This window comes from Quercus lobata, chromosome 10 (assembly GCF_001633185.2).
Source record: "Quercus lobata isolate SW786 chromosome 10, ValleyOak3.0 Primary Assembly, whole genome shotgun sequence".
NCBI lineage: Eukaryota > Viridiplantae > Streptophyta > Magnoliopsida > Fagales > Fagaceae > Quercus > Quercus lobata.
In genome coordinates this window covers 56,729,840-56,755,819 of record NC_044913.1, presented here as the reverse complement: position 1 = coordinate 56,755,819, position 25,980 = coordinate 56,729,840, and the positions used below count along the sequence as shown (strand labels likewise).

Here is a 25,980-nt window from a genome sequence, read left to right as displayed (position 1 = left end):
TCATTTATCAGATGTTTTATTATTCAATTCTATACATTAAAATAATATTTACAATACATTAAAATAATATATTATCTCCTCCCCATTATCATCAACAACAGCAACAACATCAACGGCAAAACCACCAGCCACCAATATCCACTGCCACAATAACACCTCTACTGCAAACCAACCACCACAATTACTCACCAACATTAGATCAACCCAAATTGCAGCAGCAAAAAAAAAAAAAAAAAACCCACAACCAAAGAGAGGCAAAGTGAAAGGCGAACAGAGAGGAAAGGGAAGAGGGTGAGATCGACGGCGGCCTTGGGGTGAGATCACCTGCCAAACCCACAAAGCCAAACCTATCACTGGCTAAACCCACTTTCAAGCTCACACCGCCAAGCACCACCTTCAACCACCAAATCCACCAACCATTGGCCGCTGTTAAAACCCAACTACCACCATCGATGAACCCAAGAGAGAGGCAATCTTAGCCGTTCACCACCATGGCAAACCCAACAAATCAAGCTAATTAGTCACTATCATCATACAACTGTGAACCCACAACCCAATTTCAACCTAAAGAGAGAGATCAGAAATCAGAAGCGCCTCAACCCCATTCGCCAACTTCTTCGCTCCGTTCTACGAATTCGACGCCGTCGCCGCCGCCGATTTCAACAAAGTCACAGCTGCCTTTCCTCCTCTCTTGGCTACCGTCGCCGCCTTCTTCTGCGCCACCTTCTTCTTGCTCACATCCGATTGTGAGAAGAGGAAGAACATGGGTTGAGAGAGAGAGACAGATTCTAAGAAGAGAGAGAAAAAATCAAATAAAGAAGTGAGAGGAGAGAGAAAGGTGAATAAAAAAAAATAATATACTCATATGCCATTCTCGTCCGTACCGTGTCAAAAATGCAACGGTATTGTAGCATGTTGCAAAAGTTTGACACATTTAACACATCTGATAAAACTCCTTTTTTGTGTTTGGTGTGCCAAATGTCAAATATTGTAGCATTTAACACATTTAACACATCTGCTATGGATACTCTAATTAATGTCAATGGTTATTCGTTGGCCACTACTTTTTTGTTTTTTCAAGTCAAAAAATAACGTAACGAGTGATCAAGATAACAAATTAATAAGCTAATAGTTTTCTCATGTGTAAATAATTCACGCCATGAAGCATAAATAAATAGAAGGAAATATATTATTCTACACGACATATAAGCTTGAGGTAATTAAATACGTATAGCAAGGCTAAACAGATATATTTAGATTTCATAAATAAGTGTTCGTCAATGCCAAATTAATATATTTAGATTTTATAAATAATATGTGTTCATCAATGACAAACTATTATATTCAACATTAACCCATGTTAATATATATATTAAGCAACATTATATAAAATGCGTAGCAATATAGAAAGAGAGTAAGATATATAGAAACTTATCATGGTTGCATGCAGCATGTATTTCTCTCTAGCTGGTTCGCTTTGTTTTAATTTTAGCTATCGTATTCTTGTGCACTCCAACTTACTCGTGACAAAGCTCGTGGCTTTCCATTAGCTGGTAGCCCGGTTTTCCTGAACCATTTCATTATGGGCCTTTGCCGAACATGTATGGGCTGAAACCTGGGTTCTTTAACTAGTAAAATTCATGGGCCTTGATGATTAATTTGGCAGGGCGGACATAACAGTTTCTGGTCATTATTCTCCATATTAGTGAGCTGAAGTGAATTTGTTGTCCGAAAATTAAAATTTTGCCACTAACACCCATCAATCCAAATTAAAATTGAAGCATCATTTTGTAATCATTTATTTTTATTTAGCTATCAAAATTGTTCAAATTATATACTCAAAGCACATGTCGGATGGAATTCCTTATAAATATAATGTTTAGGGAACTCAATTATTACTTCTTGTATTGATGATCAATATTTCTAGAACTTGTATATAATTCTTTGGTTCATATTTAAATCATTTTTGGTTCGCTGTGAAAGTACTCATAATGTGCCATTGATGTGATGCACATTACTTTAATATCCTATTAAGGTATTTGTCATAAGTAATGTAAGATCACTTCCATTTAAGAAGGTAATATAATTAAGGTAATGTGATATATTTAGTAATCTTAGATTATGGTAATGTTAGAAAAAAAAAAAATTAAATGAACCAAATGTTGGAAAAACTGGTTTTGCATCTCATACAAATCACATAGTGGAAGCAGTAAACACGGATCTACTTCATTCATGAGAGATAACATGTAACCTTGAATTCTAGATCAAAGAATAGAAAGCGTACCTTGATGTAGTGAAATTCAAAACCAAGACTTGAGAATTCCTCTAATCAACATCCCAATTCCACATGATGCCTGAGAAGAGTGGTCTCTCAATCAGTCTTTATGTACGTTGATTCTCAAAGAAAAGTTCTTTTAAAAGATGTTGTTCTTGTTGTAGAGAAAAATTATTTTCTTTTCTTTTCGTCATACATACATACTAACTACCTTGGTAGTTATTTTATTTAATAACTCTTATTAAAAAAAGTACTAATTATCCATTTGGGTTAGCCTTTTAGGCCTGCCCAATTGAGCTTTACTTTGTGGCTTGAGATGAGATCAAAGGGAACAAATATGCTTCTTGCTCCAATGGCCTTGGGCTTATATGTCAACTCTTGACAAGTCCAAAGTTACCATTAATTATATTTAATACCACTATATATATAATTGCACTCTAAATCTTATTAATAAATTATATCCTAAGACTCTAAAGATATCATTTGATCCCTCCATGAAATATCCATAGTGAACAAAGTCATAATAAACTGTCACTTTATAAACAACTATTTTATCCTTGAGTACCTAGTTTAATCTTTTAGTTATTCATATTTATTGAAATCCGATTTCAATAAATATAAACTTTAGTAACTCCTTACTAAAGTGTTACTAAAGTGAGCAACTTGAATAACCAGTTCCCATTAAACTTATTTCAAGGGGATATTTCATATCTCTATAAAAAGAGATTATGGATTCCATCTTGAGAATATGTGCTCCCTCAACACTACGTGTGGTTACCCAACATACTAAGGTTTTGACCGTCAATATTAAATCTCATTCCTGATATATCAAAGTAACATATATTTTATGATCGAGTTCACTATCCTCTCAGGATTAAGAGTCTATGAAATCAGAAGTTGTGAGATTAATCATTCAGGTGATAGTTATTGATTGAATAATTAATCTCATAGTGGTCCAGTTCAATATGTCTTAACACTTAAGACACATCAACACATCAACTAAAAGTCTCCACTTCCATGATCAAGACAAATCATCTTAGTTGATGTATTATAATTTTTGTAAATGAAATGCTCAATTTCATCATCAATTACGAACTACGTTTTAAGTTTACAAGGAACTTGTGATTTATATTTTCTGTGAATAAATCATATACAATGCATCTTAAGGACTATGATAATGTCTCATTAGTTCATTTACAAATAATCTCATATAATTAAACAGTTTAATTATTTATAACATGCCAATAAATTGGATTTTAGGGCATAAACCCTAACACCAAACCTCTTTAACTGTTGTGCTTGACTCCGCTTCATTAATACCTTTATTTTTTTCTTTGTCGTTGAACAAGAGCAAATTATATAATATCTCCCTTATTTTGATTTTTATTCACTAAAATTTCTTTCAGTTTGAATGGATCATATTTGACTTAGATAAAAGGGTAAAATGTCAATGCCAACAATACTTAGAGAAAAAGGTGTGGGATTTATTTACCTACAATTTCTTTAATGAAAATAATTTAAGCAATTGGTTAGTTTTATAGAATATTAATATTAATCTCTTCAACCTTAAAAGCTAGACATGGCAAATGATCGGGTAGGTTTAATCGGGTTGCGAGTCAAAACGGGCTAAGTTAAAAAACGAGTTATTTTAAACGGGTTGGAAATGGGTGGGGTCAATTGGGTTACGGGCTGGTTAGGTCATGTCGGGCCAACCTAATTTTCACATGAAAAAACAATTAAAAACAAACAAATGCCAAATTTTTAGAGAGAATGAATTAAATCAATCAAGGAAACGAATTGTGCATAATACCCTTTTTCCCCCGCTAAGTGGGAACCTACTATTGTTAGACTATTTGTGTTACTATTATACATGTGTATGGGGAAAAAAAACATAAAACATAAAACTTTCCATGTCCTTCCAATTTTAATAGTTTTGAACATGACTAAAATTCTTTATAGTCATGATAACAAAATTTTCCAAGTTAATAACTATTGTTACAAATTTACAACTTGAGAGAGACATAGATTCTAAGGAGTATAAAAAGTATATATTTTAAGTTTACACTCAGATCTTTTTCTTTTACTTTAGTTTTGTTTTGTGTAAGTTAGACTTAGTGTTAGTAACTTTGTCTTAGTATTTAACTTAGCACTAGACATTTAGTAGTATAGACATGTAGTTGTAAATGCTTTTTCCTTTTCTATTTTTTTCCTTTTAATTAACTTTTTTTTAAAATAAACAGGGGCATGGCCACTGACACTGATGGGTACTAAATAATTAGGTAGTGTCAATGCATTGTGCTTTTATGTCTAAGCACCTAGCACCTTGGCATGTAGTCTAAATATTTTTTTAGGAAAAAAAAGGTTTAAAAAAACGAGTCGGGTCATGGGTTAGTCTAGTTGGGTTGGGTTGGCCTGCAAAAAAATGGGCAGGCCATGAGTTGGTCCATTCTTTACTCATGCCATATAATTCGGGTTTGGGCCAAGTCAAAACAAGCGAGTTTGGGTTAGGTCAACAAATTTTGACCCATTTTGCCATGTCTACTTAAAGTATTGTATAATTTCATTCTCCGCATTTAATAAATTTATCACTATCCATCCATAAATCTAACCATATACTTTAAAAATATTTGAATTCAATAAGATTTAATGCGATGCTAGATCTTCTTCATTTAGTTGTAGTATTTGAATGATAAATTTTGAGAACAATTCAGATTATGTTAAAAATAGATAATTGTATTATTGTTTTTCTTGAATTTCGTGTATTGCATAGATTTATGACTAATTTATAATATCATTAACGTGGAAGTTCAGCAAACGATTAAACTAATTTATTTTAATTTTGTATCAAGTGTCATAATTTAATTAGACTTCAATTCTACTCCAATTTTATGTCAAGTTTCTCTTCAATCTAAAACTATTTTAAGTCCATTTAAAAATACTTCAAACCCATTTAAGATTACTTCCAACTCATTTGAAACTAATTTAAATTATTTTTCTAAAACTTATTGTGGGAGGTCTGAGGACAGCGGCTTTGTTGGACCATGCTCAGGAAGCGTATGAGTCCAACCGACAAATACTATGGTCAAAAAAACTAGTATAACCTAAAGAAAGGGTTTGAATGAGGGCCTCTAAACGACCCAAGGAAGGAGAGAGGAGCCCTGCCTCTGAGGTAACAGAGAGGGGTATCGCCCTTGGTTTGGAGGTATGGGAGGAAAGAGAATGGGAAACAGGTCAAGAAAGAACCAATCACCTTCGTATTGAATGCACTACACTAACTAAGGCAGCTACCTTAATGGCTGGATGACATTTGAACAGTGTCAAGACAGCCTGTAGCTCACTTAGCACTCTTTGCAAGGGTGGTGGGATGGAACAAGTATCTCAATGAAATCAACCACCCTTCAAGTGGAGGGTCAAGATGAAAGGATAATTACAATAAAAGGTTGGGTGTGGGAGGAGATCCACTAAACGAGGACCAAAACCCAGATATTAGGAAGAAATTATCCAAACTAGTAATCTTCAAAGTATAACGAACTCCCTCAACTGACCGAGGAGACATTAATATACATTTTCACTTTTTTTTTTTTTTTTTTAGTTCTCATTTCTTTTGTCTGGATCTTCTTTTCTGACCTTAGCCCTTTGGTTTAGGAACCTATGTGTTGGTCCGCTACACCTATCTCTAAAAATTAATTGTAGTAGGCTTGCTTCCAAAGCCCAGACTTTCAACTTTTGGGCCTTTGTGTTTGTTTTCTCCTTCCACACTTATAGTTAACTCAAATATAAATTTCAATTAAAATTTTTATTATACTTTAGAAAACTTTTTTTTTTTTTGAGAAGTTGTACTTTAGAAAACTGATTATGCATTTTCAGTAGATCTTCATAATGAATGACTTTTTTTTAGTTTATTTGATAAATATAATAAACATCTACAACATTGTATCACAATAAAATATTTTTGTTAAAAATTAAATATATAAATAGTTCAACAAAGTATAATATTTTTTTCTTATAAAAAAAAAGTATAATTTTTTAAATTAAAATGGAATAATTAAGATTAAATAATTTGCACAATAATAATAAGGCTTTTCTAAAAGTAAGAAAAACTTTTAATATAAACAGAATAATATTTAATCTAGGGTTTTTTAAAAAAATAACTATAAAACACATACTATATTATAAGTTAGCCAATGTTTCAAACTTATTGCATTTCTAACAATTCGAGTCCAATGGAGTCGATTTGCCCAGAAAGTTGGCCTTAGGAAATCGAGTTTACTAAACTCGATTTCTATACATAGAAATCGAGTTCAGTAAATTCAATTTCTATGTATAGAAACCGAGTTTAAAAAACTCGATTTGTGTACATAGAAATCGAGTTTAATAAACTCGATTTCTATGTATAAAAACCCAGTTCTGCTCATCACCTCCATCAGCTCCAGCTTCTTCGAATCAATTTTCAAACCTCCACTTCTCCTCACAGACTCATCATCAAAACCCATTGGGTCCTCTCTTCTTCAACCCAAAACCCAAAACCCTTTCTGTTCTCTTTCTCCTCTCTGCCAAACGCCACCTTTCCTCCAAACCCACAACCTCCTCTCCTTCCTTCGCCACTCACTTGCCAACTCCCTCATCTTTTCTTTCTATCAAAGCTTCCCGTTTCAACATCTGGGGCGCCAAAGACGATGACGTTTTACACGAAAGAAGAGGGAATGAGAGTGAGAGAGACGGACGGCGACGAAGCGGGAATGACCGGATCTGAGAGAGACGGACGGCGACGGAGCGAGAATGACCGGAGCTGAGACTCCGTCGCCGTCGCCGTCCCTCCGCTCCGATGCCGTCGCCCCTCTGCTCCGATGTTGTAATCTTTTTTTTTTCTGTTTCTTATGTTCTTTTTTTTTTTTTTTTTTTTTTGGGTGTAATGTGAATTGAGTTGAGATTTTTTGAGCAGAAATGATGAGCAGATTCTTAGTTTTATTGATTGGTTTTTACACATAGAAATCGAGTTTAGTAAACTTGATTTCTAAGTACACAAACCGAGTTTATTAAACTCGGTTTCTATATATAGAAATTACTAAACTTGATTTCTAAGTACACAAACCGAGTTTATTAAACTCGGTTTCTATATATAGAAATTGAGTTTACTGAACTCGATTTCTATGTATAGAAATCGAGTTCAGTAAACTCGATTTCCTAAGGCCAACTTTCTGGGCAAATCGACTCCACTGGACTCGAATTGTTAGAAATGCAATAAGTTTGAAACGTTGGCTAACTTATAATATAGTATGTGTTTTATAGTTATTTTTAAAAAAAACCCTTTAATCTAGGTAGAAACATTTCTCTAGAAACATTTCTCTCTCTCACACACACATATATATGAGTGTAGTTAATTTTTGTTGCATCGATCCTAACATATATAGAGAGTAATCACGTGTAGTGACAAATAACATAACCCAGATTGCTGTCAAACTACTTTCGGTTTAGGATAGTCTATTTGATAGTTCCATTAGTCGTTTAAGGAAAATTTGGTAACAACGATTTTACCACCAAATTTTTCACACACATACAATAATTTTTTTATTGTAGCAAGTCTCAGTTAAGTGAGTTTGTGAGAGAATTTATGAATTTTTGGTGAAAAACTGCCCTTAGTAGTTAGTACGTAGTAGTGTTGGTCAAAAGCCCTCCTGCATCGTTTCAGTGACTAGGCTTCCCTCAGCTCAGTATCTCCCAGGACTATCACATAAATTAAAAAGATACCATTGATTTATATATTCATCAAAGTTATAGTTGCTCACATGGTACCAGCTATATTTTTGTATACTATTAATTTGTTGACTGAATATGAGTTTATCAAAATGTACATACGTGCAGCATTAATTGGCCACTTAGACAAATAAATAATGATTATGTGCTGGTTCCGTCACATGGTTTGCGTCCCCATTCCATAAGCCTCCATCTTGGTAGAAGCGACGAACGGACTAAATTACTTGAAACTTGTGGAAGTTGATGAGTTTTCTATATAATATGTTACTTTGTTGATCATACAATATGAGTTTTTACTCTGCCAAATTGTGAATGTTTATCTGCTTTGGCCCTTGGACAAATATTTAATGATATGGTAAAGCCAGCACATGGTTATGTCCCCAGATGGAACAAATAGATATGTACAAGTTGATGTTCTGATGTTCCCATCTTCTATAAAGTTATTGCTGTTAGTCTTTAGCATACTGATACCTCTGTAGTTTCCAAATACTTCCAGCTTATTTCTGAATTCTGACTTCTACCTGAGTACCAAAGAAAACATGGCTGAGGCTATCGTTGCTGATGTTGCTAAGGGAATACTAGGAAATCTGATTTTACTGGTTACTTACCAAATTGGCCTTGCTTGGGGCTTCAAGGATGAGCTGACACGGCTTCGTGACTCAGCAGAGATGATTCAAGCTGTGCTGGCTGATGCAGAGAGAAGGCAAGTGGGAGAAGAGCGCGTGAAGCTTTGGTTGCAGAGGCTTAAAAACGTTGCTTATGATGCTGATGACGTGCTAGATGAGCTTGCTTACGAGCTTCTTCGGCGAAAGGTAGAGATCCAAAACCAAATGACGAGAAAGGTATGCTTCTTCTTTTCGTTTTCAAATCCCATTGCATTCCGTATCAAGATGGCCAACAAAGTTAAGACCATTCATGAATCGCTAAAAAGGATTAATGACGAAGCAAATGGATTTGGACTTATTAGAGCAGGATCAATAAATGGTAATCCTGATACTATACCAAACCGAGAGACAGATTCATTTCTTGACCATTCAGAAGTTGTAGGAAGGAAAGATAGTGTTTCAGAAATAGTGAAGTTAGTGACTAATACAACTGGTCAACAACTCTCGGTCATTCCCATAGTAGGAATGGCAGGTTTGGGAAAAACAACTTTAGCAAAATTAGTGTACAATCATGAGCTAGTAAAGAATTATTTTGATAAGAAAATATGGGTATGTGTCTCTGATGATTTTGATGATAAAAGGATTTTAAGAGGGATTCTTGAATCCCTTACTGGTAACCCAAGTCAATTAGAAAGTAAGAATGCAATACTTCAAAACCTTCAAAAAGAGTTGCAAGGAAAAAGATATCTTCTCATTCTTGATGATGTTTGGAATGAAGATTCTCTGAAATGGGATGCATTAAGGGGTTGTTTGTTAGGTATTAATTCAAATTTTGGAAACAATATTATTGTAACAATCCGTAGTCACAAGGTGGCAGAAATCATGGAAACACTTTCTCAACATCAGTTAGAAAAACTAGATGATGATGAATGTTGGTCCATAATCAAGAAAAGGGTATCTGCGGTTCCATTAACTCCAGATTTAGAGGCTATTGGAAGAGACATTGCTAAAAAATGTGGAGGGGTTCCATTGGTAGCAAAAGTTTTAGGAGGGACAATGTCACTAAAAAAAGGTGAAAAGTCAATGGTTGACAATTCAAAATAGTGAAGTTTGGAGTAGCCTACATGATAGTAATGACATGTTACCAATATTAAAATTAAGCTTTGATTATCTTTCATCACCATCTTTAAAACAATGTTTTGCATATTGTTCAATTTTTCCTAAAGATTATGTTATGGACAAGGAAGAATTAATTCAACATTGGATGGCTGAAGGGTTCCTTCAACCATCTCAAGGAAGTGATTTGGTGATGGAGGATATTGGTTTTATGTATTTTGATATCTTGTTAGCAAATTCCTTATTGCAAGATGTGGAAAAAGATGCATATGATAATATTGTGAGTTGTAAGATGCATGATTTGGTACATGACCTTGCCCTCTTAGTTTCAAAATTTGAAACCTTGATTGTGGACAGAGATTCGGAGGTTGATATTAGTCATTTTAGACGCTTATCTATCAAATTTGAAGGAGAAATGATACCAAGAATTTCTTTTTCAAAAGACCGTGTTAAGAGATTGCGCACGCTTGTTTCAAATACTAATGTGTTTGGCAACATGTTATCAAATTTTAAATGCTTGCGTGTTCTAAGATTGTCAGGGTTTAGCATAATAGAGTTATCAGAATCAATTGATCGGTTAATACACTTGAGGTTTCTCCACATCTCATGTCCTAACATCAAAGTATTACCAAAGTCCATCACCAAGTTCTACAATTTGCAAACTTTGAATGTTCACGATTGCTATTGTCTCAGAGAGCTTCCAAAAGATCTAAATAATTTGGTTAACTTGAGATATATTGTTGTCAATTATAATGTTTACATGTGGAGTTTACTGAAAGATATAGGGCAGTGGAAATGTCTACAAATGTTTCCATCTTTCTTCGTGAAACAAGATGCAGGTCATCAAATCGGAGAATTCGGGCAGTTGAATCAACTTCGTGGAGTATTAACCATCAATGATTTGGAGAATGTGAGAGATAAAGAAGAAGCTAGAAGGGCAAATTTAGCTGAAAAGGCCAAAATAGACAGGTTAGGTTTTCGCTGGGGTTATAGTACGAATAAAAGAGAAGTCAATCACAATAATGATGAAGACGTGTTAGAAGGCCTCCAGCCTCATCAAAATTTGAAATCCTTAGAAATTGAAGGCTTTGAAGGAAAGAAATTTCCATCATGGATGTTGAGAAGTTGTGATGCTAAGGATGCTTTGTCGCTTTTGGACAATTTGATTGGGATAAATTTAAGCGGTTGCATAGAATGTGAAGAAGTTCCTACCCTCAGGTGCCTACCCTGCCTTAAGTTTCTTGTTATAGAGGGAATGGATAAAGTTTCCTGCATAGGAGTTAAGTTTTACACCATGTACAGTGATGACAGTTACAGAAATGCATTGTTCCCGGCATTAAGAAAACTCAAATTGAAGAACATGAACTGCCTAGTGGAGTGGCAGGAAAGGGGAAAACAGAGGAGATGTTGGAGATGATGGGATGGAATTGGAGGTGGAAAGTGAAGCTACTACCCCCTGTTGATGTTTTTCCTTCCTTTTATCATCTGTTATCTATGAATATAATAGTGTGGAACTATAGGGGCGCTCTGAAGCCCAACTTTCAGAGTTATGTTAGGGAACTAGTGAGGATTCATAATCCTGGTATAATGGTGGTCATGGAAACTCGTGTCAGGAGAGACAAAGCTAAGGAAATAACTGATCGTTTGCCTTTTGACGGTGCTATTCACACAGAGACGATGGGCTTTGCTGGTGGCATTTGGCTTCTTTGGAACTCAGATAGGGTGGACGTTGTCCAGCTCGCTAACACGGAGTAGGAAATTCACGTGGAAGTCAAGGTATTACCTACAAACTCATCTTGGATTTTTACTGCTGTATATGCTAGTCCTAGATGTGTAGAGAGACAGATTTTGTGGGGAAATCTTTCCAAGGTTGCTGAGCTACATAATCTGCCTTGGGTTATAGCTGGGGACTTTAACGAACCCCTCATTGATGAGGATAAATTCGGGGGAAGGCCGGTTAGCATGGCCAGGTCCCTCCTCTTTAAGGAGTGCCTTGATAAGTGTAATATGGTGGATATGGGGTTCAATGGGCCAAAATATACTTGGACTAATAGAAGGGAGGTCAGTAGCCTTATTCAAGAGAGAATAGATAGATTTTTCATGAATCCTAGTTGGTGTTTACTGTACCCAGATGCTAAAATTTCTCACCTTACGAGGTGCCATTCGGATCATTGTCCTGTGTTAATGGAAACTAAGCCTAGGGGGCAAATGTTTCTTACTAGGCCTTTCAAATTTCAGAGCTTTTGGCTCTCCGATCCCTCTTTTCCCTCTGTTGTGAGCCAGGCTTGGAGACAGCCAAGGAAACTTAGGGATGCAATAGACACCTTTGCTCATCAAGCTAGCCTGTGGAATAAAAATCATTTCGGTAATATCTTTCATAAGAAGAAAAGAATCATGGCTCGATTAGATGGGGTTCAAAGAGTGTTGGCTTCGGAACCTTCTGCATCTCTTGTAAGCCTTGAGAACCATCTTATCAAAGAGCTAGATGTTGTTTTGGAGCAGGAAAAGGATCTGTGGGCGCTTAAATCTAGAATAAACTGGATGGTATTGGGGGATAGGAATACTTCTTTCTACCATGTATCTGCGATTACCCGGAGAAAGTGCAATCTCATTACCGCAATTAAAAATGAAGTGGGGGAATGGTTAACTGAGGAGAGGGAAGTTGCTGCCCATATCAGGGAGGGTTTCATGAAGCTTTATACCACCAGCCAGGAGGCAGCAACTGGAGATATAAAGCTTAATCAAAATTGGCAAGTTAAACTTTCAGAGGATGAGAAAGAAAGCATAAGCCATATGGTGACAGATGAGGAAATATTCACAGCTATGTGGTCTCTAAAAGCTTTTAAAGCCCCCGGGCCTGATGGATTACATGCCGGGTTCTTCCAAAGGTTTTGGCACTTAGTGGGAGGATCAGTCAGAGAAGAAGTGAAGTATGTGTTTAGGGAAAGGAAGGTTCCGGATTACTTGAATAAAACCAATATTGTTCTCATTCCGAAGAATCAAGGGCCTAAATCCATTAGCAACTTCAGACCCATTAGCCTCTGTAACTCGGTCTATAAGATTGTTTCCAAAATCATAGTTAGCAGAATCAGACTGCTTCTTGATCAGCTTATTTCTCCAACTCAAGCGGCCTTTGTGCCAGGAAGAAGGGGGGTGGATAATGCAATTGTTGTTCAGGAGATAATCCATACTATGGGGAAAGCTAAAGGAAATGTGGGCTATATGGCACTCAAGATTGATTTAGAAAAGGCCTATGACAAGCTTGAATGGAGCTTTATTAAGAGTATGCTTAGTAGATTCAATTTCCCGGAAAATCTTATAGAACTTATGATGAGCTGCATATCATCTGTATCTACTTCTATTTTGTTTAATGGAGGAAGCCTTGACTCTTTTCTGCCTACCAGAGGCATAAGGCAGGGAGATCCTTTGTCCCCTTACATTTTCATTCTTTGCATGGAGCTATTGGGCCAACTTATCCAAGAGAAATGTGAAGCTAAAGTTTGGTATCCGGTTAAAGCTTCTAGGAGTGGCCCCTCTTTCTCTCATTTGTTCTTTGCAGATGACTTAATGTTTTTTGCTAAGGCTAATGCTGAAAATTGTGTAGCCATTAGTGAAGTACTTGATAACTTTTGCAGCTTATCCGGGCAATCAGTGAGTGAAGCCAAGTCTAGGGTTTATTTCTCTCCAAATATCGACCCTAGTGTCAAAGAAGCCCTTAGTGATATCCTTGGCTTCCAGCAGACGGAGTGTTTGGGGAAATACTTAGGATTTCCTATTAAGCACAAAGGAAACAGCAGTCAAGATTTCAATTTTGTTTTTGATAAAGTGAAGAGCAAGTTGGCGGGGTGGAAGGCGAATCTTCTATCTATGGCAGGAAGGGTGGTTCTAGTTCAAGCATCTTCTTCAGCTATTCCAGCCTACGTTATGCAAAGCAACCAGCTGCCTGCAAGAGTCTTGGAAGGTATTGATAGGGTGAACAGAAACTTCTTATGGGGTTCAAATGAGAGCAAGGGGAAAATGCATTGGGTAGGGTGGCAGAAGGTAACCAGACCTAAGGAAGAAGGGGGCTTGGGTCTTCAAACGGCAAAAGGAAGAAATACGGCTCTCTTGGCAAAATTGAATTGGAGATTTCATTCTGAGACTAAAGCTCCTTGGGCTAAAGTGCTTGGGCATAAATATTGTAATCATCAAAGACTAAATTCCAGAAATGCTAGAAGCCTGCCAAGCTCCAGAATTTGGAAAAGCTTAAAGAAAGGAGAAGAGACTTTTAGGAAGGGAATTAGATGGCTGCCTGGCTCTGAAAGTAAGCTTGACTTTTGGAATGATAGTTGGTCTACTCTTGGTCCTTTAAGGAAGACTATTCATGGACCATTGACTTGGGAATCTTCGATGCTAAAAGTCAAGGATGTTATAGACAGTGCAGGCTGCTGGAATTGGAATATTCTGCAGATGGTTCTTCCTTATGAGATCATTGATGAGCTTAAAGCTACGCCTATTCCTATATTCTCAAGAGTGGAGGACAAATTAGCTTGGAATTTCTCGCCGAGAGGAGATTTTGATCTCAAGAGTGCTTACCTTCTAACTATTGATTCCAGAGGGGCTGCTCCTTTCAAAGGCAATTGGATTTGGAAATTAAAGACTATGCCGAGAATTCAAGCTTTTCTATGGAAGTGTATGCATAATAGCATTGGAGTGAATCATTGCTTATTGGCTAGAGGAGTTCAGGTTGAGGCCGTTTGTCCTCGCTGCCATACAGATACAGAGTCCATTCTTCATGCCTTGCGTGACTGCCCTGTAAGTAAGAGGATATGGCTGCAGCTGGGTAGACAGGCAGCAGAACACTTCTTTTCTAATCATAATTTGCAGGATTGGCTTAGTTTGAATGCTAAAGCAGATCAACATCACAGCTCAGGTCAAGTCCCTTGGTTCCAGGTTTATCTTTTTGCTATTTGGATGATATGGACAGATAGGAATCAACATGTGTTTAGGAACAAGTCTCTTAATCCGAATCTGGCTAAAGTAATCTTGGACCGTGCTTTGGAGTTTCAGCTTTGTGCTTGCAATCAATCAGCCACTAAAAGGATGACGTTGAGGAGTATAAATTGGGAGAAGCCGAGTAATGGTTGGTTGACTCTTAACACGGATGGGTCGGCAACAGAAAATTCTAGGCTGGCTGGTGGAGGTGGATTGATCAGAGATGGCAATGGCAAGTGGATAATTGGTTTTGCAAGGAAGATCGGCACTGCTACCAGTTTTTTGGCGGAGCTATGGGCCCTTAGGGACGACCTGCTCCTCTGTTTGCAAATTCAAGCCCATGCTGTCTGCATTGAGTTGGATGCAAAAGCCTTGGTGGATGCCTTCAACTCCCAAAGATGCATGAACACTATCATATCAACTATTATGGAAGACTGCAAGCACTTAATTACCCAGATCCCCCAAGCAAGAGTCAGGCACATATACAAAGAAGCCAACAAATGTGCGGACTTCTTAGCTAAGTTAGGCACAACCCTTGATAATGACTTTTCTATTTTCTCTAGTCCACCTGTGGACCTGCTTTCTGTTTTGGAGGCTGATGCTTGTGGCCGGTCTGTAAACAGGCTTTGTCCTGATAACTTGGTTGCTGTTTAGTTTTAATATATACTAGTCGCGGACCCGCGCGTTGCGCGTGATAAATTTGTTTATGATAGTGTTCTTATTATATATTATTAATTATTAATATGTTTCTATGTATTACTGCTCAAGCTGCATTTTATATGTTTAACCAATATATTGCAGGATTCATGGTGATTGGAGGTTTTGGTGATGGAATTAATTTTGTATTATTAGAGATTTGTATTCGGAATAGAATGAGGAAATTTTATTGTAGATTTTTATTTTGAAAAAAAATTTCTACCATACTTGGTTGGCTAATTTGTACATTTCCAAGTCAATTGAGCACATTTTTCATGTAACATGTAGTTCTTCGTTTCCGTAAGGGTAAGGGCATTCATGATCCCAATGACCCACTTCATTTTTCTTGCATGCTTGGTTTTTTTGGGATACGAAATATGTTTGTTCCAAAAGTTGTATGTCTAAGGATTTGTCAATAGTTTTGCAGCAATTATTTTCCATCTGGTTGGTTTAGAATTAATTGCAATATTGAATCCATGAAGTCAGTTTTTTTTTTCCAAAAATATAACAATGACTCTAGAACAGTGCACAAATTCATTAGATAAATTTAATAAAAAGAGAAAATATAGGACTACAATATTTCGTGACACAATTTTGAATGTGATAGATTGTGATTAGTAGAGAAAAAGTAGTTCATGTGAAAGTAATAGACATCAATTGTGAATTCAAAATTGTGTATCTCACTTTGATGTTGCCAAAAAATTTTGGCGATTGTCTTCCAAAATTGGTAAATATTTCGAGCAATAATTCTGTAGGTATTTCATGTTGTATGCTCATTTTCGTGATTGTGTAGAGTGTATTTTAATGATATTTTTGGTTTGTATTTTTGAAGTTGTTTTGGATTGTAATTTATAGTGTTTTGCTTGTTTTATGGATGAGTGATTGTTTAAGTTATTAGCAATTATTTTTATTTTTTTATTTTTTTTTTTTTGGGTGAATAGAAGCCTTTCATATACCCTCCACTATAAAGCTTAAATCTTATAGTATTGAATATATATTTCGATTGTAACTTACGTTTAATGTTCTCCTCCATAAAGTGTATCATTATTGAGATGTCTTGATTTGAATTGATTTGTGATGCATAATTTTCATCTGCCAAGCTAGCAATGTCTTAAACAATTTTATAGAGTTTTCATTAGCAATCACATATTCCATGTATCTAAATGATCAGCAAATGATGAGGGTAGCAAATAAATTAACACGTGTCAATTACTTTCATTAATGGTAAAATAACAGTTGTGGGCAACCGAATAGTTCTATATCTTTTGCATAACATAGTAGTAAATTTTAGATTGAACATGTAAACTATTCAATAAATAGCTTTGACTTTATCTTAACAAACTTGTGCCATACACACACAACTTTGCTTTTTTGTTCTTTAAAGCAGTGTAGAGAAGGTGAGAAGTTAATATGACCCCAAATGATTCTATTTCTAAGATATCACCATATCACAACCAGCATGAGTTTGTTTTACAGTTGAATAACAATTCTTATCCTTAACAATTAATTAGTATTAATTTTATTTGATAAAAAAGTATAAAATTATATCACTAATAATTGTATATAACTATATATCACTAACTTAAATCAGATATCTATTGATGACAGTGCAAGCATTGAATATTGCAAGAAGAAAGAAAAAAAAAAGAGCCGTCCAAACATAAACCCTGCATAAGTTGTATATATAAATAAATTATTAATAATTTTGAAATAGCTGAAAATTAATTAATATCCAGATCAATTACTGAAGACAAAAGAAGAACAACTCCATATCTCGTTTTGGAAGGAATGATTTCTTTGTAGTCCACAACTTAGACATTAGATTTGAAACCTCTTATAACAATTAAATTAAAAGGAAAATGAAAAAGAAATCAATTGGAGGAGTAATTGTTCTTTTAGTGCCTTCCTTTTCACCATATTCTTTGGAGATAAAAGAACTCCATATGAACCAGCTTTTAGAGGATAAAAGTTAAAGGCCCCATGAGAAAAAGAATTTTTATAACAGGATTTAGTCATAAAGAAGAATGATAAAAGAAATCAAATAAACAAAACAAATTGAAAAGTACTTTTCCAGCACTAAAGAATTCTTAGTTCACATTGGCATAAAGGTCAATATAATAAATCCATCACTAACCCCATACATACCCTGACTAATTTCTAGAGCACCAATGTATAGGTTGAGAAGACAGACGTTGAAGTAGCATGTGAGAGATGTTCTAATGCTAATAACATAAAAACGCTTGCAAAGTGACTTGAGTTTCTTGAATTCACAAATTCTTAAAATTGAAACCATGAACATCAAACCATGTCTAAACCAAAGAACATGATAAACACAATTATGCAAAAAAATTACTGCAGAAAATTCAAACACCAAGAATCTTGTGCTGTAAGAGTAGCTAGGATGTGCATTTATGCTAACAGTGCTAGTGATAGTGAATTGCATCTCAAAATATTATATAATTTCTCAAACCAAATACATAACTGATTCACATCTAACCCGCTTATGAATCCAAAAGTCCAATTCCAACAATAAATGGTTAGCAAAGAAGTTTAGGTCTACCCTCTACCTCAGCTAAAAGCAATTCGTTAACAACTTCCTAGGCAGCAGGTCCATAAAGATTGTATTCAGCACCTGTTTTGGTATCCACACCCACAACAGTACCAATATGCCAAATCTAGATCACATCTTGAACTGAGCAAACGAAAAATGAACAAAAGGAAAAAAAAAAAAAGTGATAATTGCAAAATAAGAACAAATCATTATTTTGTTAATGTTCACCTTCACAACACATTTAGAGCAAAACATTACTCATTGTAATGTTACCAATGTTGAAAAGCAATTCGTTAACAACTTCCTAGGCAGCAGGTCCATTAAGATTGTATTCAGCACTTGTTTCGGTATCCACACCCACAACAGTACCAACATGCCAAATCTAGATCACATCTTGCACTGAGCAAATGAAAAATGAACAAAAGAAAAAAAAAAGTGACAATAGCAAAATAAGAACAAATCATTGAGAGCAAAACAATACTCATTTTAGTGTCACCAATGTTAATCACATTAGCACATTGATGATTGAACATACGGTAGTCCCAAAGCGGAACAATTTCATCACTACTGCCGGAATAAACTATGTCTAAACCAAAGACCATAATAAACACAATTATGCAGAAAAATTGCAACAGAAAATTCAAACACCAGGAATTCAGAGTCACACTAAATAAACAACGGAAGCAAACACCACAGCACTACACTAAGAACTCAGAGTCACACTAAGTTGTTGGAATCACACAGAATTTAAAATCCAGCAATCTAATAACTCAAAACAAACAGACCCAAAAGAGGTAGAGCTCCAATTAAAAAACCCACCAGCAATAAAAAATTCATTACCCTAAAGCATGAAAGAGGCAGTAAGAAGGGGGAAAAAAAACATCAGGCAAAAGAATAGAGCACAAAAGGAACTGAGATTTAGAGATACCATAGCAGCTTCTATTAGTATTTATATATATAGTGTGAAGAGAGGAAGACAGGAAGGAAGGAAGACAAAGAGGCTACCGTTAGAAGGGAGTGAGGCTGGCGTGTGAAACCGTAGAACAAAATGTGGGGAAGGGGAAAGAACTAAAACGTGGGGAGAATGTGTAACTGTTGAAGGGGAAGGGGAAAGAACTAAAATGGAGGGAGAGGAAATTGAAACCGTGTAACAAACAGAAAAAGAAAAACAAAAGTTTAAAGCGTGAAAACAAAGGGTTTTACAAAGGATTTCAACTGAAAAGACTTTGGGTTTGGGTTTTTTGGTGGAATTAAATTTGGAAGAAGTGGGCTTTATGGTAGAGATAGGGCTAGAATTTATTTTATATTTATCAGCATTTTAAAATTAATAAAAACTCTTTTAAAATTGTAGAACAAATTCATAAAAGAGGATGGAAATGACATGGCTGCTGATGTGGCTCAACGTGAGCGTAGCAAAATTAAATGCTACGCTTCAGCTTTTAGTATTATATAGATTCCTTTTTTACCAAAAAAAAAAAAAAAAATTTGAGTGTTCTTAATGCCGAGAACAATACATTACTGCACATGCCGTAAAACTCAACTCCAATACATGTCACGTCAACCATGCCCTCTATTTCTAGAGCCTTCAAATTAAATTTATCTGGATCAAATTGTCAAAAAGCGACATCCATGATGGGAATTTCTTTCCACCAAAGCCATCAATTGTTATGGATTTCAAATTTTGATGAGGGCGGAGGCCTTTGAACACTTCTTCATCATTACAATGGTTGACTGCTTTATTTGGACTAAGACTCCAGTGAAATCTTAACTGGTTCATTTTCGCCCTTATTGCTAAATTTGCACTTCTAGCTTCTTCTTGATCTCTCACATTCTCTAGATTCCAAATGTCTAATTCTCCACTAAGTTGATTCAAGCACCCCAATTCCTTAATCTGCTCACCTACATCTTGACCCACCGGGAAAAATGACAACGTTTGTAGACATTTCAAATTCCCCATATATTTCAGTAATCGCTTGATGTTAAGAAAATAAATATTGACATAAATATGCCTCAAGTTATCCAATATTTTTAGATCTTTTGGAAGCTCTTTAAGATCATTACAGCCTTCAAGTCTTAAAGTTTGCAAATTGTAGAGCTTGGTGATGGAGTTTGGTAATGCTTTGATTTTAGTCTTTGAGATGTGGAGAAGCCTCAAGTGTACCAAGCAACCAATTGAGTCTGATAACTCTGTTATCTGATGCCCAGATAATTTTAGAACACGCAAGCATTTAAAACCTGAAAATATGTTTCCAGACATAGCATTTTCTAAAACAAGTGTTCGCATTCTCCGAACACGGTCATTTGAAAGTGGAATTTTTGGTACTATTTCCCCATCATATTGGATTAATAAACGCCATACATAATTGATGTCATCCTGTACATGATTGATATTATCCTGTGAATCTTTCTCCAAAATCAAAGTTTCAAAATTTGAAATTGAGAGGGCAAGATCATGTACCAAATCATGCATCTTACAACTCTTAACATTATTATAATCATCCTTTTCCACATCCTGGAATAAGGAATTTGTTAACAAGATATCAAAATGCTTGTTCCCAATATCCTCCATCATCGAACTACTTCCTTGAGATGGTTGAAGGAACCCTTCAGCCATCCAAAGAAGAATTAATTCTTCCTAATCTCATAATCTTTTGGAAAAAATGAACAATATACAAAGCATTGTTTAATAGATCAAAATTTCAAAGAGATGGCTTATTGCAACAAATTTAACATTGCAATAAATAAAATATCAATTATTTTACAATCTATTGCAATGACAAACATGATGCTGCAATGAATATATTATTACAATGAACTAATTCCAATTATTTTACAATCTATTGTAAGAAAAAAAATGAAATATTTAACTATTACAATAAATATACCGTTGCAATAATTTGAACCCAAATTATTTTGTCAATTCTTTACAATTTATTGTAATAAAATTCATGAAATAATAGCCTATTGCTACAAGATATTTGAAGTAATAAATTGTTTATTGCAATAGCAAATATATTATTACATCAAAATTTTCATTAAAATATTTAAGGTTTATTGCAATAGAATTTTTTTGTAGCACTAACTTATTACCTCAAATTTTATTGCGACACTTCGCATAAACTATTGTAATGACTTCGATGTTATTGCAACGATTTTTTTGTTGTAATAAAATTTGTTGTTGTAGTGATATGAGACACATACCCATATTTTCTTATTGAAATAACTCTTTACTAACTCATTATTGTAGACCAATTTTGCTAAAGTTGTTTTCCCCAAACCTGCCATTCCAACTCTGGGAATGATTGAGAGTTTTTCACTAGTTGTATTTGTTACTAACTCCACTATTTCTGAAACACTGTCTTCCCTTCCTACAACTTCTGAATTATCAATAAAGTTGTTTGTCTCTTGGTTTAGCATAGTATCAAGATTAGCATTTATTGATTCGACTCTAAGTCCAAATCCATTTGCTTCAGCATTAATCCTTTTTAGTGAATCAACAATAGTCTTAACTTTGTTGGCCATCTTAAAATGGAATGCAATGCTATTTAAAATTGAAAAGAACCATACCATGCACTTCATTTGGTTTTGGATCTCTACCTTTTGCCGATGATCCTCATAAGCAAGCTCAGTTAACACGTCATCAGCTTCATAAGCAACATCTTTAAGCCTCTGCAGCCAAAGCCTCACGCACTCTTCTCCCACTTGCCTTTTCTCTGCATTAGCCAGCACAGCTTGAATCATCTGTACTGAGTCACGAAGCCATTTCAGCTCATCCTTGAAGCCCCAAGCAAGGCCAATCTGCTCAATAATCTGTGGAATCAGATTTGTTAGTATTCCCTTAGCGACATTAGTAACGATAGCCTTAGCCATGTTTTCTTTGGTACTCAGGTAAGTCACAAATATGCTGGAAGTATTTGGGAAGTAGAGAAGAATTGTGACAATAAAGAATAGCAGTAACTATTTACAGAGTATTTATATTTATCCAAAAAGACAAAAAGCAACTAGTATTATTTTTACTGGGCAACTCTTTTCTTTCTTATTTTTTAGTGGGGGGCATCTTTTTTTTTTTCACACGTCTATTAGGTCCGTGTCTTTTTTCTAAGGGTCCGGTTAATGTGTACCTTTAGGGCACACATTAAGCTTTTTATTCTTAGAAACATTTTCTCATGAATTGAAAAAACTGTCATTACTTTTTCTATTCTCGAGAAATTTTTTTCCAAAAATGGAAATTAATGTGTGCCCTAAGGGCACACATTAGTAAAATCCTAAATATATATATATATATATACATATAATTACTTTATCAAAAACCATCTTAGAGAATTTTTATTTTAATGTCAAAATTTTTTATTTACCCCCAATTTGAGGTTTATGCCTTAGTTCAATGAGATTTATGTGTTTGTTAATAACCAAAATAGCCAAGCTAAAGATGATACATAATTTAAAAAATAGACAACAAAATAGCATAGAAGTAATTATCCAATTCGTGGGTGTAGATTTATTCATTTTTTGGACTGTCTGATCCCATTATGGAGCCTAGACTATTTGGATTAGGGCATAATTTCAAATTGTGATGAATGGAATTTTTCGACTAAAAAAAAGCTTCTAAACACATATAGTGCACACAATTAGCCTAGTCTCTATTACTACTACTATAGGGGGAAAAAAAATAATAAACAAGGCAATTCATTTATTTTAGGACAAAATCACATTAAATTGTTAATAAATAAATCCAAGAGAAATACATAAATAAGTGATCATTTTTTTTTTTTTTTTTTTTTACATTTATGCATTTGTACATTCAAATTCTAAAACTAATCACAATTATTAAAAATTGAAAAGAAAAGTTACATCTCACTTGGTCTAAACCATTGTTCTCCATTCTTCATCAATGAATTTTCAATCCATAAAAGGGCCCTTCCCTCTCAAAAGTGAAAAATGCTGACCATAACACACCACCTCTTCTATATGTTCCTTGAGACCCCAGGCAAGGCTGATTTAATAAGTAGCAAGTGAAATCAGCTTGCCTAGTATTTCCTCAGCAACAACATTAAGGATAGTCTCAGCCATTTTTACTTTGTTGCTCTGGTAAGACACAAATATGGTAAGTATTTGGAAAGTAGAGAAGAATTATGGTGTTAAATATTTTTTTAATAGTCTAAATGGAGCCTTGTAGGACCCAAGCCATCATCACTATCTTCTTTAATTTTTCATGTTCACATTCACACTTGAAAATTCTTAACTTTCTTTTTTTTTTTAGACAGAAAAAATGTGACCTTCCTTATTACAAATTTTCTTCCACCGATTTCAAAGTCTCTTAAATAGTACACTGTGCATGATTCACTTTCTGCTTTATCTCTTCTCATCTTCAAAGAAATTGTTCCTTTGGGAACTTGTCTGAATGGCAATGCCACTCTTTGGAACAGTATTTCAACCTTTTAAACATTTTTGAATGGAAAATAAAATTAATGAATTCTCTAAAAATATTGATTAATGAATTATTTTTAGAAATTTGATTAATTTATCATTAATGTTTAAGAGAAAAATACAACTTATGGGTTAATTTTGATCTAAACTAAACTCCTATCAATCGTGTTTAAAAGTAGTGATTCCTTTTGATTGAGGTAGTTTTTATTCAATACAATCTTGAGCCTAATCAATTTTAGGTGAAACACAAATTCAATCACATAGGGAGAAAAAAAAAATCAAATCTCACCATTGTCGAAATCTTGGTCCTCTTCACCATGTCAAACCCAAACTTAATCATGTAAAAAAAAAAAATTAAAATAAAAGAAAAAAACAAAACCAAAATAAAGAATCTTACTCGAAGTCTAAATTTTGGTCATCGTCAGTCGTCACCATCATGATTGTCAAAATCACTATCTAGACTGTAAAATCAGACGATTTTATGATCCCATCTTACCAAAACATTTAGGATCACACTAGGATTATAAAAATTCTAGAATAGTACATAGGATTGTATATGATCATAGGATTATATGGGATCCTACCGATCTTACCGTTCCTACCAAAACAAAAAAAAAAATTTGTTTTCTTTTTATGAGATAAATTTTAGTTTTGACGAAGTTTAAGTGTTTTTATTTTTCCATATTGTGATGGAATGAATTTTAGCTTTTTCTAGAAAATTATGTTAACGGATAGGGAAATGCTTTCTAGTTTATAGTGCTTTATGTTAATATTCACGCATTGAAAATTTTTCAATATTTTTTTTTTTTGGAGACAATTTTTTTTACCTTCAATATTACAAATTTTGAACACTGTTATCTTACACCCCTTTTTAGGGATTAGGATTTGGTGCAATAGTTAGGGTTATTGCATCATGTAATATCTCTCACATTATTTTCACATTTTCAAAATTTTTAACTTTTTTTAAACTCTCAACTTTTTTTACCTTTTTAACTTCCTTGATTCAATGGTTAGTATTAAAAATTAACTTTTTAAATTTTAATATGAACCATTGAGAAGGTATTGCATGGTGCAATAGCTAGCTATCGCACCAAATCGATCTCAATCCAACCTTTTCAGGTACTTAATAGTTCACATGCGCATGCATGCATGCAGTACTTTTTGCTCTATTTCTTCTCATCTTCCATGAAATTTCTTGTTTGGCAGGCTCCTCCTGGATGCCATTACTCTAAAGAAAATATTCAAATCCCCTTCCATTATTGTAACAATTAAATTATTAAAATTATCTTCTCATATTTTTATGTTAATTGATTGAATCAATTAATCTAAATAGTTATAAATTGTATTATCTTGTGATATCATATGTTAATTGAGATATGGTTTTGTGCATGGTTGATAGTTTTGTATTGGTGTTAAATACTTGGGTGTATATAGTACTAGTAGGAATCGTATTGAATTACTGTGTTAACATGTGTATTGTCTCGTATTTCAGGTTTTATGGTAATTTGCTGAATTAATTGATTAAATAATTTTTAATATTTAGGTTTTTTAAAATTTTTTTTTTTTTTAAAGACTATAGGTTAACCCAAACTTACTTTGATTTTTCATAGATCTAAAACAAACAGTAAATTCAGATACTTTTGTTCCGAAACCGACTAGTTTCTTATGTTCACATTCACGCTTCAATAATTTTCACCTCAATTATTACAAATTCTGATCACTTTTGCCTTATTAAGTCAATTATTACAAATTCTTATCACTTTTGAACATATCTGGTTAGGTACTTCACAATTCACATGCAATTGTCTTCCATCGATTTCAAAGTCTCTTTTGATAGTACAAGGTGCATGAGTCAGGCCTTGTTTGGATTTTGGTGAACTGAGTTAACGAATCTAAGTTTTGTTAACTCATAACCCAAATCGGTGGGGCCCACAGGTAGTGACATTGTTTGGATGATTATTCAAGTAGTTCACTCAGTTAACAAATCTCACTTTTTTGAGATATGGGTGAGCTAATTTAGAAACAGCTCCAACGTGTTTTCAAGTTATGGGTTATGAATAATCAGTGGCAATTTTTCGTAAATTTTTAGCACAAATGGGTCCCACAGGAATGTCTAGTCACATTTAGTTGCCTCATATTTAAATTTGTGTAATGCTACAACCTCAAATAATTCAACAAACTCTTTACAAATCGATGATATGGACATATAAGAACTAAAATTTCATTACAAGTTTCTCCCTTCCCTTCCTTCCCTCTCCCTCTCCCTTTCGTCTCTCTCTGCATCTCTAGTGATTTGCTTTTTGCCAAGCAAGCCACATCCACAAACTAGTTTCAAATTTTATAAAGACTAATGGATATCAGGTTCAACTTTATACCAACTAGCCGCAAACCCGCGCGTTGCGCGTGATAATTATTTTTATGGTGGTTTTATTAAATTTTTTTTTACAATTTAAACTAATCTAATAATGAGTAATGTATTTCGTAATTATATTTTTATTTATTATAGGAACAATCATAAATGTAATATAGGAACAATCCAAAATACCAAAAAAACGTAAACTAAAAAAAAAAAAAAAAAAAAA

The 25,980-nt window shown here is 34.4% G+C and overlaps 2 protein-coding genes across 2 annotated transcripts; one reads left to right on the top strand and one right to left on the bottom strand.

The window, feature by feature from the left end:
- The first annotated feature begins 8,568 nt into the window (after positions 1 to 8,568).
- Positions 8,569 to 11,505, top strand: LOC115965037 (putative disease resistance protein RGA1). Its single transcript, XM_031084246.1, has 3 exons — positions 8,569 to 9,706; positions 9,861 to 11,156; positions 11,258 to 11,505. Exons 1-3 carry the CDS (start codon positions 8,569 to 8,571, stop codon positions 11,503 to 11,505), a joined length of 2,682 nt encoding a protein of 893 aa, XP_030940106.1.
- Positions 11,506 to 19,556: 8,051 nt separating this feature from the next.
- LOC115965036 (putative disease resistance protein RGA3) lies at positions 19,557 to 21,841 on the bottom strand. The gene is made up of 2 exons (XM_031084245.1): positions 21,173 to 21,841; positions 19,557 to 20,483 (listed from the first exon to the last, which is right to left on the bottom strand). The coding sequence occupies exons 1-2, from the start codon at positions 21,839 to 21,841 to the stop codon at positions 19,557 to 19,559; spliced, it is 1,596 nt and encodes a 531-aa protein (XP_030940105.1).
- Positions 21,842 to 25,980: the final 4,139 nt, after the last annotated feature.